General features: G+C 36.6%; 1 protein-coding gene across 1 annotated transcript in view; it reads left to right on the forward strand.

Annotated features, from left to right (window-relative positions):
• The window catches only part of col11a1b (collagen, type XI, alpha 1b), an 86,578-nt gene that overhangs the window by 38,949 nt on the left and 32,722 nt on the right, over positions 1-14,907 (forward strand). Inside the window, exons 17-31 of the mRNA XM_079875767.1 lie at positions 217-270; positions 843-896; positions 1,634-1,687; positions 1,797-1,841; positions 5,500-5,553; positions 5,647-5,691; positions 7,402-7,455; positions 8,828-8,872; positions 9,410-9,463; positions 10,862-10,906; positions 11,165-11,218; positions 11,324-11,368; positions 12,276-12,329; positions 12,476-12,583; positions 12,929-12,982. Of these exons, the coding sequence (XP_079731893.1) occupies positions 217-270; positions 843-896; positions 1,634-1,687; positions 1,797-1,841; positions 5,500-5,553; positions 5,647-5,691; positions 7,402-7,455; positions 8,828-8,872; positions 9,410-9,463; positions 10,862-10,906; positions 11,165-11,218; positions 11,324-11,368; positions 12,276-12,329; positions 12,476-12,583; positions 12,929-12,982 (819 nt within the window). The remainder of the gene's footprint in view (positions 1-216; positions 271-842; positions 897-1,633; positions 1,688-1,796; positions 1,842-5,499; positions 5,554-5,646; positions 5,692-7,401; positions 7,456-8,827; positions 8,873-9,409; positions 9,464-10,861; positions 10,907-11,164; positions 11,219-11,323; positions 11,369-12,275; positions 12,330-12,475; positions 12,584-12,928; positions 12,983-14,907) is intronic.

Consider the following 14,907-nt stretch of genomic DNA (forward strand, 5'->3'; position numbering starts at 1 on the left):
GTTTAGTTATAAATGAGTCAAATTGCCACAATAACTCGGTACTCAAACGTGCTGTAGACTCAACACACCTTATTTAGGTTGTCTTTGGGTGTATTCGCTCACTTCACGTCATCTCCTGTCTCGCATCGATTCTGCAGTTGTTTAAAACATATGTTAAGCACATTAACATGCTCGTAGCACATAGCATCGGGCTGATGATGTGACCTGGTTTTACAGGGCCGAAATGGAGCCGATGGAGCCAGAGGAATTCCTGGAGAACCAGGAGCCAAGGTAAAATCATCTCTGACTCCACTTTAACACAGTTAGCACTTGTGGTTTCGGAACCGCTTCTTCTATATTGAAAATCAGTAGGGAGTGTTTGTTACTGTGTGTCTGTCATATAATTATTGATTTTGAATTAATGAGTTAATTTGTACCCGTTAAATTTAAAATAATAATAAACAACAATTATAATGCGATTAATGCAACATTTATTTATTATAATGGAATTATATGATGATTAAAAGTTAACGTTAAAGTTAAAATTAAAAGTTGTGGTAAGATTAATTGTTCTCTAAATGATAAACAAAAACTGATAATATGCCGTTTAGGCCTAAAATAGCTTTCAAATATAATGTTTAATGGCTGTAATTATTCATTTATACCTTTATAAATACCATTATACCTTTTTTGTTATAATAAATAATATTCATGATTACACATTTTAATTTGACATGCAATTAATTGTGATCAAGTCGAATCACATAGAATATTTGTATATAAGTGCACTAAAACAGTAAACTTTATGCATTGTTAACTTTGACAGCTCTATTTTTATTCTCATTGCGATCGCTGTCTAACAGGGGGACCGAGGATTTGATGGGCTTCCTGGCTTACCTGGTGATAAGGGACACAGAGTAAGTGCTGAGCTATTCTTAAGAAACCTCATACTTAGTTTCGCATCATTGATGTAATAGTTGAACTGAAACCGAATCGTTCTAGACAGCAGAACGCAAGCCTGACCACCACCCGTGAGGAAAAAATGTCTTTTAATGCTCAATTATCAAACTTCCAGCTTGTCTCAAACAGCGCTTTATGATTATGGGAACAATTCTTGCCTGGTTTCCTTTTAATCCTCAGCAGCAGTTTTCCTACAGAAATCTACTGTATTTAGTTAACTCCACTTGAAAAAGCTTCTTGGCGGCTCCTGCCAAGACCAAGACTTGTACATTATAAAAATGTTCCATGTCTGCCGCTGTACGTTTTGTTTCGCGTGCTGACAGTCATAGTGGCGGGTGAAGTTGACCTCATTATAGTGGCAAGGGGGGCTGTTTGGCGTGCTAGTGCTCCTCTGGCAAATGAAGGCTAGGCACAGCAGAGTGTGGCTTGCTTGGCCTGGGCTGGTGTAGTGAAAGAGGCCCGCAGATCACAGGGAGCTGTGTATATTTCCAGCCTGAGTGCTGTCCTCCTAATCCTGCCCTGGGTAATTACAGGCCCCGCTATGTTATATCCTCTTCTTATAGGGATGCAGTCTTATAAATAGTGATCATGAGCCCTAACAATGCACTGAGCCAAAAACAGGCAGGCAGGGACGGTAATAATACATTTACTATTTTTCTCTCTCTGTCATTTCATCTCTTTCGTTTTCCTTCAGGGTGAGATGGGTCCCATCGGCCTACCAGGCCCTCCAGGAGAGGACGGACCAAGGGTGCGTTTGTCCAATTGACACACCAATATCTCATTTTATTTATTTATTTGTATGTACTTCTACTGGGCTGCAGTGCTGTTGGCAAGTGTGTTTGTGCTCTTGTCTGCAGGGTGAGGATGGTGAGATCGGACAGAGGGGAATGCCAGGAGAAAGTGTAAGCATCTCCTTTTTGACTTTGAACTTTTGTATTCACTTCACATGTTTTCCCTTCAAATTATTTGAATGTTTTCATGTGAACTAATCAAGGCTTAGTAGACATAATGTTTGAAGCTTTAACCCTGTTTTTGTATCACACTGTAGGCTTTATGACAGTAATCCAATATCATAAACAAGCTTCTGTTTTCTTCAAAAAATACATAAATTAATAAATAAATGCATTGTAGAGCAATACAAATCAAACAAATACAAATTTTTGAGGTCAGTAAGATTTTTTTTCTTGAAAGTAATTAATAATTTTATACCGTAATGAAATAAGTTTTCTATTTTAAATAAATGCTGTTCTGTTGAACTGTCTAGTAATCAAAGAATCCTTGATGTATCTGGTTCCACAATCATGTTAAGCAGCAAAACTGTTTTCAACATAGATACCAAATCATCAAATCAGAATGATTTCTGAAAGATCATGTGACACTGAACACTGGAGTATTGATGCTGAAAACTCAGCTTTGCCATCACAGGAATAAATTACAATTTAAAATACATTTAAATAGAAAACAGCCATTTTAAATAGTAATAACATTTGACAATATTACTGTTTTTACTGTATTTTTGATCAGTTAAATGCAGCCTTGGTGAGAATAAGAGACTTCTTTCAAAAACAATTTAATTTTTTACTGATGGTACTGTATAACGCTGAGACCCCAAAGACAAGTAATATTACCTTTTTTTTATAATCCAATTAGGAAAAGTCATGAAGTATCAACTTGATACTATCTATATTAACTATGTTTTTGAGACTTTGTGGATCTTTCAGAAAAGAAAATGAAGGTTAATCACCTCACTTTATGCCTAACTATAATCACTCTTCCTGAGGTGTGCCCCACCCTGCTCTTTCCACCTCAAATCTCAGTATTTGTTGCTCATTGCTCATTGAGATAATGGCTATGTAATGAAAGGGAGTGCTGCAGTTTTCTATTTTCAACCTCTCTCTTTCTTTCTCTGTTTCTCACGACACACTAATGGTCTCACACATTTCACTCACTCTTTGACTAAATACTCCATCAGCAGAAATCTAACAAATAACAGAATCAGCCCTGAAGAAGTGGAATCTAATTGGATCGAGTCCCACAGCTGATTCGGTGAACCTTTGGGTCGATAGCAAAAACCTAATTTGCCTTTGTTTCTGTTTCACATAGTTGTCTCTAAACCATTTTAAATGAAGTAATAAACAATTAATTTTAGGGTTTCCTTTCTTAAACCTCATGTTCTGTTCTGACTGTAAAAATAATAATTAACCTTTATCTTCCCTTTACATTATTTTAATATGTTTCTCTGACTTAAAGGTGTAGTATGTTATTTCTCAAAGTCATTGCTGAACATTGTTGATATTTGAAATCAACCCAAACAAACACACCCCTCTCTTCCTTGCTCCGCCTCCAATCCTTGCTCCGTCTCAAACCCCGATCGCCTGGCATGGCAAGGCGGGTGCACTAACAAGGACGCTAAACAGTAAACATTCTTTAGCAGTCATCAGCCTGCACAACTCTCACTAGCTGGCCTCCATTACACGCATTGCAAGAGTGGATGTCTATTTATCGTAGTAGAAGCGCAACAAAATAAAGCTTCGCGAAAAATTAAGCAAAGATGATGAACAAACAACAAGGAAGCACAAAAAATGAACATACATACACAAGAGTAAATACAAACAAGAGTTTGTTGTTCCAGACAAACAATGACACTCAAAACCAGTGTTACTCACGTATGGAGTGGAATCAACCTCCGCGTCTGTTTTCAGGCCTTCCCTCTTAGCTCTCTTCAGCGCTTTTCTAATATTTACATGGGTCCTAAAACTGTTTCCTGATCATTACCCTTCATTTTCCAGTGATATTCTTATGACGTTTTTACTTTTGTAATGTCTCTCAGCCATCTCTCTTTCTACAGTCTTCAAATCTTCCTCTTGCTCGTTCTTCTCTCTCCTCCACCATCATACGCCCCCTAATGCTGATTGGCTACACGTTTGTTGTTGTGTCTGGTTGTGTCGGTCCGACCAACTTCAGACAGCTTTTTTCAAATATTGCTTACCCCACCTTTAATCAAAACACAGTATGCAGATATTATTGAAGCTTTAACCAGTCTAGATCACAAAGTAGACACTTAAATGTGACTGACTAAAACAATGACTGAATAAAATAAGCATTAAACCAAAATAGGATACAATTTATTTAGACAGTCCACTTCAGACATTCTACTAGCTATAAGCAACTTTGCAACTACTTATCAACGAACTCTCATTAGAGAGTTTAAGGTTTAAAGTTTAAGGTTAATGGTGGTCGGGTTAGGAGAATGACTGTTGGGGACTATCAAAATAAAGTGTTAGCAGATATTAGGCTGGCAGCCTACTAATACTTTAACCTGTTAAGCTTCACCAGTGCGTCGGCGCACTGAAGCGTTTTTTTATTTAGAGAGTTAGTTGACATGTAGCATTTTTTTTTTCTAACTACAAAAAAAAAGTTCTGTTTTTGGCAAATGTAAAAGGCCCTTTTCACAGCCAAAGTGAAATGAATAAGCCTCAGGCTGAAGGAAATGTAAATTCCCGCCTGTACAGTAGAGGGCGCAGCTCAAACAAACTTTTCAGCTGTGCTGCCATTGTAGATTGCTGAATATAGAGTTTTGTCTTCCGTGTCCTATTCTTCTGCAGTTTAAAAAAATGAAAAACAAATGTGATGTTTATTTAGAGTAATTATTAGAGTAAACAGAATGATATCGTCCGCTGGTGTGGACGATAAATCAGTCAATACATGGGAAAACAAAGTAAGTTGCCTAAATTATTTAAAAAAGTAAAAAAAATTGTTGTAAATTTAAAAGGAATGCATCACTTTACTAGCCAGGAAATCCAGACCTAAATCTAAAAGATTAATGGTCTGGCGTCGACTAATGAAAATCGGCGAGCTCGAGGGGCGGCACCAAGCATGTATTTGAAAATCTCACTGCACTCAATTGGATAACACTACGACCAATCACAACAATAAACCCCATACGCTTAGCTACCAGCAGAGCTAACTGTGGTAGATTATACTCTTACTGTATCCGGTCGGCAAAACAGCAAAAACGTCCTTCTTGCAAAGGAACGATTCTAGCGGCGTCTTCTGTTCCTGTTTTAGATAAAAAGCCAAGTCTAACTCGTTCATTGTAGCGGCCAAAGCCGTTTCAAACAACTGGTATTCATCCATAGCCATCTTGCAATGTTTACTAATGACTTCACAGAGCTGTCGTCATCTGTTTAGCTCACCTCTGGCCCGCCTATATCAGATAACCCGATGTGATTGGTGCAGCTCAGATCGAGGGGCATATTTAATGAGCATCATTACTCAACACCAGAGTATCTCGCTGAGCAAATTCAACTTGTGCTCTCACGAGAACTCTGGATTACCAGGGTATCACTTTACCAGTTACTTGAAAAAAGTAATCTGATTATGAAAACCCATGTCCTCCAACATGCTGTAACTCAAAATACAACAGACATGTAGAAGAGGGTCTATGCTCCATATTCTATCCACCAAGGGATCTTTGGCCTGAAAAAGGTTGAAGACCTCTTGTATTTAGTTTAATGGTCTAATGAATTCTAATGACATGTCCTTTTTGTTAATCATTAGGGTCCAAGAGGACTGCTGGGCCCCAGAGGATCTGCTGGGACCGCTGGACAGCGTGTATGTACCACCAAATTACTTCCTTAATTACTGTACATCTATCCATATAGTTTGAAAGTCACAACTAGACACTGCTGTTTTATACAAATGCAGGGTCTTCCTGGATTGGATGGACCACCTGGCCCTAAAGGAAATATGGTAAGGATTTCTTCTCCCCTTCTTTTATAGCGTGGTTATCACAGAATAGAGAGCCGCCTATGGGCTTTAGGCCTCATGAACGAGTTTCCTGTTTAATTGTTGTGACTGACAACCTCTGACCTCTCTGAAACATATTTGTTGTCCTGAGCAAGGGTCACATCTAAGACTATTAGATAAGAGAAGCACCATTGCTGTAGCTACAGGAGGGTGATCAGAAAGTGCTGAAATTAAGAAGATATGAAGTATGCCACTAAAATATGCAAGGATTCATCTAGGGATACGAGGGCTGTGTTCGAAATCACCCCCTATAACCTCATTCACTAGTCTCTACATTAGTCGACTAATATAGTTCACTTGAGGGAGTAAATGAAAACGAGTGAGTGAATTCGGACACTTGAGTGCGCTGGAAGGGCTGGCGCTATTGCATAGCTTTTGCTTGCTGTATAAAAATAATTTGAACCTTAGCAAACTGGCTACTCAAGTAGTAATGAAAATATTTGTTTTAAACTCTATCAAACTATCTATAAACCTTAAACAATTTAATAATAATCAAGTAAAAAGGAATTTATACCTGTATGATATTACGCTGTACCCACATTTGACCAGCGGTTTGGAAAATGGATGGATGGATGGGCAGGGGAGTTCATTTGGCACGCGACTCTCACAGTGCATTATGGGTGTTCTCTAGCCAGTGATCGTACATCAGTTGTACACTCATTATTGCGGTGAATAATGGGATTGAATGAGTGCACTCAATAACGTCCACTATGGTTTCGGACACCACTGCAAGTGGCTGTTCCCTCAAATAAATAGTGCCCTATTTAAGGGTATTGGGGGCGATTTCGAACACAGCCAATGTTTTCACCATGATTCTGTTTGTTTCTTTTTCAGTTGTTCACAAATTGTGGTCTGTGAAGGATTGGAGTTGGTCCATGAGAGTGACTAATTAAAAACGAAATAAATAATCATCATAACAGTGCCGTAGCTGATTGTGTTAACGTTAATTTCATGATTAGGTGTTCCTGTTGTCTCGCTTCATTAACATAGCTCACAGTTATGCATCATTACAAGTATAGTATTAGTGTTTGGTCCAATTTCTTAGCAAATCAACTAATTTAGTTTGCACTGAAGTTAATTTCAGTAAAATAAAATGTGTTACACTTTATTCCGATGGTCCACTTTAGACACTCTACTAACTATAAGTAACTTGTCTTCTACTCTACAACTAACTCTCATTAGAGTATTAGTAGACTGTTCGGGGTTAGTAGAATAAGTTGACATATTGTTGCAAAGTTACATATAGTTAGTAAAATGTCTAAAGTGGACAATCAAAATAAAGTGTTACCAAATTTTTAATCTTATTTTAGCAGCTTTTCTTTCACTCAAGGTCTCACTTCAACTACAACCGCCTTTCTTACTGTGTGCAGTTTGTTTTACCCATCTCCGCGTCTCTTCCTCTTTCCCAGTGGTTTAAAGCTGCTATAATAGATTTTATTACAGTAGGCTGTGCAAATCAGGAAGAAATGCCAATGGAAAAAGAAGGATTTGCAATAGTACACATGTCTGTTGTAGTAGTATAGTAGTATTTTTGGAGTTTGAGGGATTGGGGCTGTTTTCCATATCTGTCTAAAGTGTCAGGCTCCCTGGAGAAGTGACGTGTAGGAATGATTGTGTTATGTACTAAAGTGTTTCTATTAAATGTTATAACAGGGTCCTCAAGGAGAGCCTGGACCCCATGGGCAACAGGGTAGCACCGGTCCACATGTAGGTATCCGTCAATCAATCAACTTTTGTCAGTCTGCTCTTTTCTCTCTCTGTCTGTCTCTCTGAAAACTTGTGTTTTTCTAAACAAGAATAATTCACTTCCCCACATACCATGAAAGGCTTTTAGACTTTGTCTATTATCTTTGAGGTCATCTATACACCAGTGTTCTCCTAAAAGTTGACAAAAATAACCTTTTGTAGATATACATACAGTACCGTTCAAAACTTAGGGGTCATTACTTTTTTTAAAACATAAATTAATACTTTTATTCAGCAAGAATGCATGAAATTGGAATTTATTATAAAAAATTGTATACATTTATAATGCTACAAAAGTCTTCTATTTCAAATAAATTTTCTTCTTTTGACCTTTCTATTCATTAAAATATCCAGCAAACAAAATGTATTAATGTTTCTACAAAAATATTGAGCAGCACAAACTGTTTTCAACATTGATAATAACAAGAAATGTTTCTTGAGCAGCAAATCATCATATCAGAATGATTCTGCAGGATCATGCGACTGAAAACTGGAGTAATGATGCTGAAAATTTTGCTGTGCCATCACTTATAAAATGTATTCAAATAGAAAACTGTTATTTTAAATTGTAATAATATTTCACAATATTGCTGTTACTTAAAACTCAAACTTTTACTGTAAACTGTTTTGACCCTAAACTTCTGAACGGTAGTGTAAATGGACCAAAATTATTGATGATTCATGTTGTAGCTACTACACAGATGTTTGTCCAATCAGATGCGCTCGATGGTGTTTTATGCCCCCAATGGCTCCTTAGAGGCAGCTAACCCTACCCTCAACCTTAAACCTACCCATCCCCTTGCTCTGTAGAATGAGAAAGACCCTCCCCCAATACCACCCACAACTGACTAGCAAGTAGCAAATCATGTTAATGGATGTGATGTACAGTAGCTATAGCCTTGTGGCTAGTTTAAAAGAAAAAGGTAGACCACCCCTTCGATATATCACACCCAAACTTCCAATTTCAATTGTAAATTCCTCCACACAGAAAAAGGAAAACACATGTTTAATGACTTCATGGAGTCATTAATTCTCTTTTTTTTTCACTTGTATTCAGTTAAATGTAGAGCATGATCAACTGTCATTGAAAGAATGCAATGAAAACTGGTAGATCTATTAATCTAAATCCACATCCAGGCTCCATAAGTTTGTAATTGGACTCATATATTCACACACTCACGCACAGACACCCATAATAATGTATCCTGTTCGACATTCTTTCTTAGATTTGACTGAGAGGTGCCCATAGCTTTTTCCAATATAAACTTTACTATCAGATTTCCCTTGAAGTCTCCATGTTGTACTGTCTAACTTTGGAAACCTTGTCTTGCAGGGTCTGCCTGGTCCTCAAGGCCCGATTGGTCCACCTGGAGAGAAAGTGAGTGTGTGAATAAGAGCTGTTCGCCCCAGCAGCCATCGTCTTTGTTATTACAGGCGGCGTTTTTCTGCCCTAACCCTATAAACGATTCAACAGACTCCTCGGTTTCTGAGCTGTAGGTTGCCTTCAGATCACTGCTGACTAGAGAAAAACCACACGCGCGCACACACACACACACACATCAAGACTCGCTAATGCTTCAACAAGCAGGATATATGCTTACACACAAAACTGTCATTGGTTAGTCTCTCAGACAAGCATTTTGTCAGGGCTCCTGGAAGGAGGCCAGAAAGAGTCTGAAATGTGACTCCAGTAGTGGTGGAGTGTTTCCAGACGTACCATATGATTAGATCTCTTCCTTACCAAGAGGAAAAAGATGAAAATGAAGTGCTTTAGGAGTGAACTGCTTATAAAAGTTGCCCAGCGAATCACTTGGGCGCGCCAGTAATCGCAGCCTTAATTGTGTGTGTTTTTCCTCCCTTTTCTCTTTCTTCCTTCTTTTCTCACTTATCCTCTTTCTTTCTTTCTCTCTCATAGGGTCCCGGTGGAAAACAGGGGCTCCATGGGCTGGCTGGGGCTGATGGGCCTCCTGTAAGTCGACTTTTCCCTAATTCTCTGCTGTTCATATCAAACATATTTTGCATCATCACATATCATTAACCATTAACTAGCTTGATAATGATCCTGGCTTGAGGGGAATGTATATTTTATTCACACAATTTAGAATTAAAGTGTTGGCTGCATTTCATTTAATTTCATTTCATTTCATGAGTTGAAAATTTGAATTGGAATGCCAGGAAGTGGAATTTACTGAATTGCAGACACAACAGAGGGCTTTCATCAAAATGAACAAAAACGGAGCCCTTTGTTTTCACTTTTACAGCCTGTTTTATGTGGATTGACTCCATTTTGAAGACTTTAAATAGAGCATTCTGAGAAAATAATTGTACTTCTGCTGTGGTCCATAAAATTCTATAAGCCTATTTATTTCAATATATATTTTGTATTTTTAATAGTTATTTAGGTGCCATTGAATATTAATAACTATTAACTAATATCTAATATGTATAGAATAAAAATACTTTTTTATAAAATAAAAATATCTAAATTATATAAAAACATTTTTTAAATGTAGTTAATATGTATTGTTTATTTTACAAGAAAAAAATTTGATGGTAAATAGTCTAAGTATATATATTTATATTTGTATTGTATTTATTGGAATGTTATTGTAATAGAGAATAAGATATTGTATTTAATAGTTTTCTCTTTTTTCATTGTAATAAAAATATGAATAATATTTCACAAATAAAATATATAAACATCTCACAAATTAAAAAAAAAACTGTTTGGGGTTATTAAGATTTTTTATGTTCTTGAAAGAAGTCTCTTATGCTGCATTTATTTGACTGACAATATAGTAAAAACAAAAATATTGTGGAATATTACTATTTAAAATGACTGTTTTCTATTTTAATACTGTATATTTTAAACTGTAACATGATCCTTCAGAAATAATTCCAATATGCTGATTTGGTGCTCAACAAATTTTTCCCAGTATTTTTGATGAATAGAATGTATTTTTTATTACAATGTAAATGTTTTACTGTCACTTTTGAGTAGTTTTGATGTTCATTTTGATGAATTTAACTGGCTGAATGAAAGTTTTGCATTCCTTTCATTTTGAACTTTAGTGTATGTTGTGTATGATGACATATTTATCATGAAAATTTGTAAATGTTATTCAATTATATTTTTATTCTACTTGGAATCGAATCAAATCAAACTTGGATTGGAATCAAATTTCAAATTCCAATTAAATTTTTGCTACCTCAAACCTAAAATAATTTTTCCTGCACAAAGTGGCTCTTACACTGGAATAGTCACAGCACTGGCATTTTTTAATGCTATTCATACTGTATATTACTGTACACTGAACCCACAAGACTTTCAGACTTGAAGATGCTTTTGTTTGTTATCCTTGCACAGGGTCATCCTGGGAAAGAGGGTCCTCCCGGAGAAAAAGGAGCAGCTGTGAGTGTATTTTTAGTTTGTCTCGAAATGAATTGTCACTCTGGGTTCCAGTTATTGACCACATTTCAAGTGCAAAGCCATTAAACACCTTTAAGGGGCTGTTTTGCAGCTGTCTAAAAGCTCAGTAACCAAATTAAAGCCATTTCGCTGTCTCTTTAATTAACACTTAATGTGTGAACCCTTCAGAAGTTTAAAACCTAATTCCCCTCTATTAATCCAGATTGATTCAGTGTTATTATATTTGCTCTCTTCCTATAGGGCCACACAGGTCCCCAGGGGTCCATTGGCTATCCCGGCCCCCGAGGTGTGAAGGTAAACAGCTTTGATTTTCTTCATCTCACTTTTTCTTTATTATCAACATTATGTGCTCTTAGTCTATCCATTAGAGCCTCTATTCATTGTTCTGTCACCATTTAGGGTGCCGAGGGCATTCGTGGCTTGAAGGGCGGCAAAGGCGAGAAGGTAAGCAAATTACCCTGTCCTCTGTCTCCACTAATGATCTCTTGGGTCAGCCCCTAAAATGAGGCACACAGATGACAGAACAATAGCTAAAAGACCATTTCAGTGACTTTCTGCACCAAAATTGCCTCAGTCAGGTGTAATGCAAAATCACCTACGACTGGATGTAAGCAGAAAAAAAAAATTGAAGTATTGTCTTAATATGTGTAATAATACAATATGTGCTAATTATTGTTGTACAGTATATACACAATGTTGTGACTTGTTCTGGCTGTATCATCTACAGTGGCCACCAAGTGTCAGTGTTTCATTTAGAAAGAATCAAGACTTTTATGTCTATAAAATATATTGTTTTTGATATGTAATATTATGCTCAACATTTAAAATTCAAGAACACTTCTGAGAGAACAGGCTGTTAAATTAACATTCTGACAATCTTAGATATGATTTAATTTCCCGGTCTAAACTAGCGTGAACCAGCAAGTTACACTATGGCCACTAGATGCCAGCATTTAGCCATTATGTTCTTATAGAGTTTTTGAAAGAAGATTCTTAATAGTTTATTCAGTTTATCAGATTTTCACTTTGGAAATGTAGTGAAATTTATCCTATCTATCTATCTATCTATCTATCTATCTATCTATCTATCTATCTATCTATCTATCTATCTATCTATCTATCTATCTATCTATCTATCTATCTATCTATCTATCTATCTATCTATCTATCTGTCTGTCTGTCTGTCTGTCTGTCTGTCTGTCTGTCTGTCTGTCTGTCTGTCTGTCTGTCTGTCTGTCTGTCTGTCTGTCTGTCTGTCTGTCTGTCTGTCTGTCTGTCTGTCTGTCTGTCTGTCTGTCTGTCTATCTGCCTGATTGTTCCACATAAATGATTTAAGTTCGATTGATTTCAGGGAGAAGATGGTTTTCCAGGGTTCAAGGGTGACATGGGCCTCAAGGGTGACAAGGTGAGTAACAACTTTGCTTATTTCATTTCAGTTCCATTTAATTTCAATCAGCACTCATAACCACTCATTTATCACTTGTTTGAGTTTTTCCCATTATGTTTGTTATGAAACTAGTGTAATGTTTGTCCATTGTGTCTGATGTTCAGGGAGAGGGTGGTGTTTTGGGCCCCAGAGGAGAAGACGGACCAGAGGGGCCCAAAGGTAAATCAGGTCCCTCCGGAGAGTCTGGTCCTATGGGCACGGCAGGAGAGAAGGTCAGTTTAAAACTCATTATGTTGAATATAATGGCAAAGTACTTAAAATGACCAGCCCTGGAAAAATCAACACTGGTGTTTTTGGGGCACTTAAGTGTCTGTCAGGGATTATTAATTTATGTGTGAATTAAAACCTAAAATTACACTGAACTCATAACTCTTAAATTGATTCTGAACACCAGTTTTAAAGGGCAGCCAAATACTCCATTACAGCTCCCATATGTTTTTTGCTGTTTGTGCAGGATTCTGAAATGCTTTATTGTTTCTGTATAGGGCCTGATGATTGTTTAAAAACTCCAAATGAAAATGTGCAGACCTAGAATGTGTTCTTATTTTTGTTTTTAGGGAAAACTTGGTGTTCCAGGTTTGCCTGGCTACCCAGGAAGACAAGGTCCTAAGGTTAGTGCTGACAAGCTTCTTTTTGCTGCTTTATCAACTTTTCATAAGTTATTTTTATTTTTTGAAAAGTATCTATAGGTCATTATTTACAAAAGCAATGAAACAATTAGACATGAACCTTTAATGAACAAAAGTTATCATCTCTCATAAACAGTGCCACTGTCTGTACTGCTTTATTTATATTTGGCCAAGCGCTGCGTTTGACATGCAAGGCCTGCTGTTCTCTGATCGCCTGTGTTAACAGATTTAATAGGATAAACTCATTCTCCATGACACTGACTGCTTTATCTTCAGCTACCCAGCATGCAATAAGTGCAGGCCTGTGAACAGCCCAAGACGGGGCAGAAACAGTTTGTGTTGTGATGTTTGTCAGCTTATTTACAGTAGTCAGTTCAGCCTGCTAACATCGACAAAACGATAATTTGATTCAGTATACAGGCTAGTCCACTCATACAGCTTGAATTCCCTGTTTTTTGTTTGAATAACAAGTTATGGAAAGTGATTTTGAAGTAGTCTACAACTTGCTTTGTCAGCTATTTTGACACTGGGTTTCCATTTTCCACTACTGCATTTTTTTTAAAGTAATGTTCGGCCTGTTCAGGGTTCTGTTCAGAGTATGTGAGGAGTTTTTTTCCCTGGAAGTGATGAGTTGGTTTTTTGAGTCCAGTGGGTTTTTTTTTTTATCTCTCTCTCTTTCTCAGTCCTATTAAGGATGGCAATATATCAGTATCATATCGCCTGGTTTTGATGGGTTTTTTTTCATCTATTTATATTGGTTGATATTTTAGATATTTAATTGTTCTTCTCATTTCCTCTGTTTTGACATAGATTACCTTTTCCGTCATCTAACATTTACTTAGTTATTTTTTAAAACACTAATAATTAAATAATATTTATAATAATATCTGTAATATTTATAATTATTTTTTTATAATAATAATAATTATTATTATTATAATAATATAATTTTATTAATAGTTATATATACAAAGTTTTTTACAAAATTTGGATTTGGAATTTTTGAAAATTCATCATGATCATAACATGCTAATGGGCTAATGTTAGTATTTTGATTAAGCATGCAGCTTCTTTCCAAGTGCTGTTTCTTTGTTTTTTGTTTTCATTTAAAGTGCCCCATTATACTATTTTAGAGGTTTCTGATTTAGTTTTGGAGGTCTCCTACAATAGGTTAACATGCATCCAAAGTCAAAAAACACTTTAATTTTCTCATTATATACATTTCAGCATTATCGCTTTTCAAAAAAACAGTTTGTTCAAAGATTCAGTCTCTCTAAACCCTTCCTTTCCAAGAGCCTACTCTGCTCTGATTGGTCAGACAGCACAGTCTGTTGTGATTGGTCTACCGCTTACAGCGCATCCAGGAAACTAAACGCCCATTACCTTATCTGAATTTCAGCTCCTGAGGCTTCCTCAGCGCTTTTTTTACCCAGTGATATGAACAAATTATGGCGTAGGTATCATATCAGTTTGAGTCATATCAATTTGTGGAAGTGCATAGAAAGTGTATTTGCATTCACAGCACAGAAAACAGTGTCTTCTTGACATGTCAACAGCATGAACCAGCTTCAAATACTGTGTTTGAAGGCGGGTCAAAGTAGGGCAGCCAATGAAGACCACAGACTGGCATTATGCAAATTTGTTACAAACCTACGTAGGTTCATGCAGGAAGTGAGACTGGAATTACTGACAACTCGTTGCAGGCAGTTCAGAATCGATTATTTTGGGAGACAATAAATCCATTTATCGTTCACTTTGATCTTTGAAACTTTGCAGACCTTTTACATTCACAAACAGCTATATTACACATTACATAAAAGGTAATATCCAAAAAAGCATAAAAGGGGCACTTTAAAAAATGATATCAGATATCTTAAATAATACATAATTTGGAAAATGTAAAACGC

The sequence above is a fragment of the Squalius cephalus genome (assembly GCF_949319135.1).
Source record: "Squalius cephalus genome assembly, chromosome: 7".
Taxonomy (NCBI): domain Eukaryota; kingdom Metazoa; phylum Chordata; class Actinopteri; order Cypriniformes; family Leuciscidae; genus Squalius; species Squalius cephalus.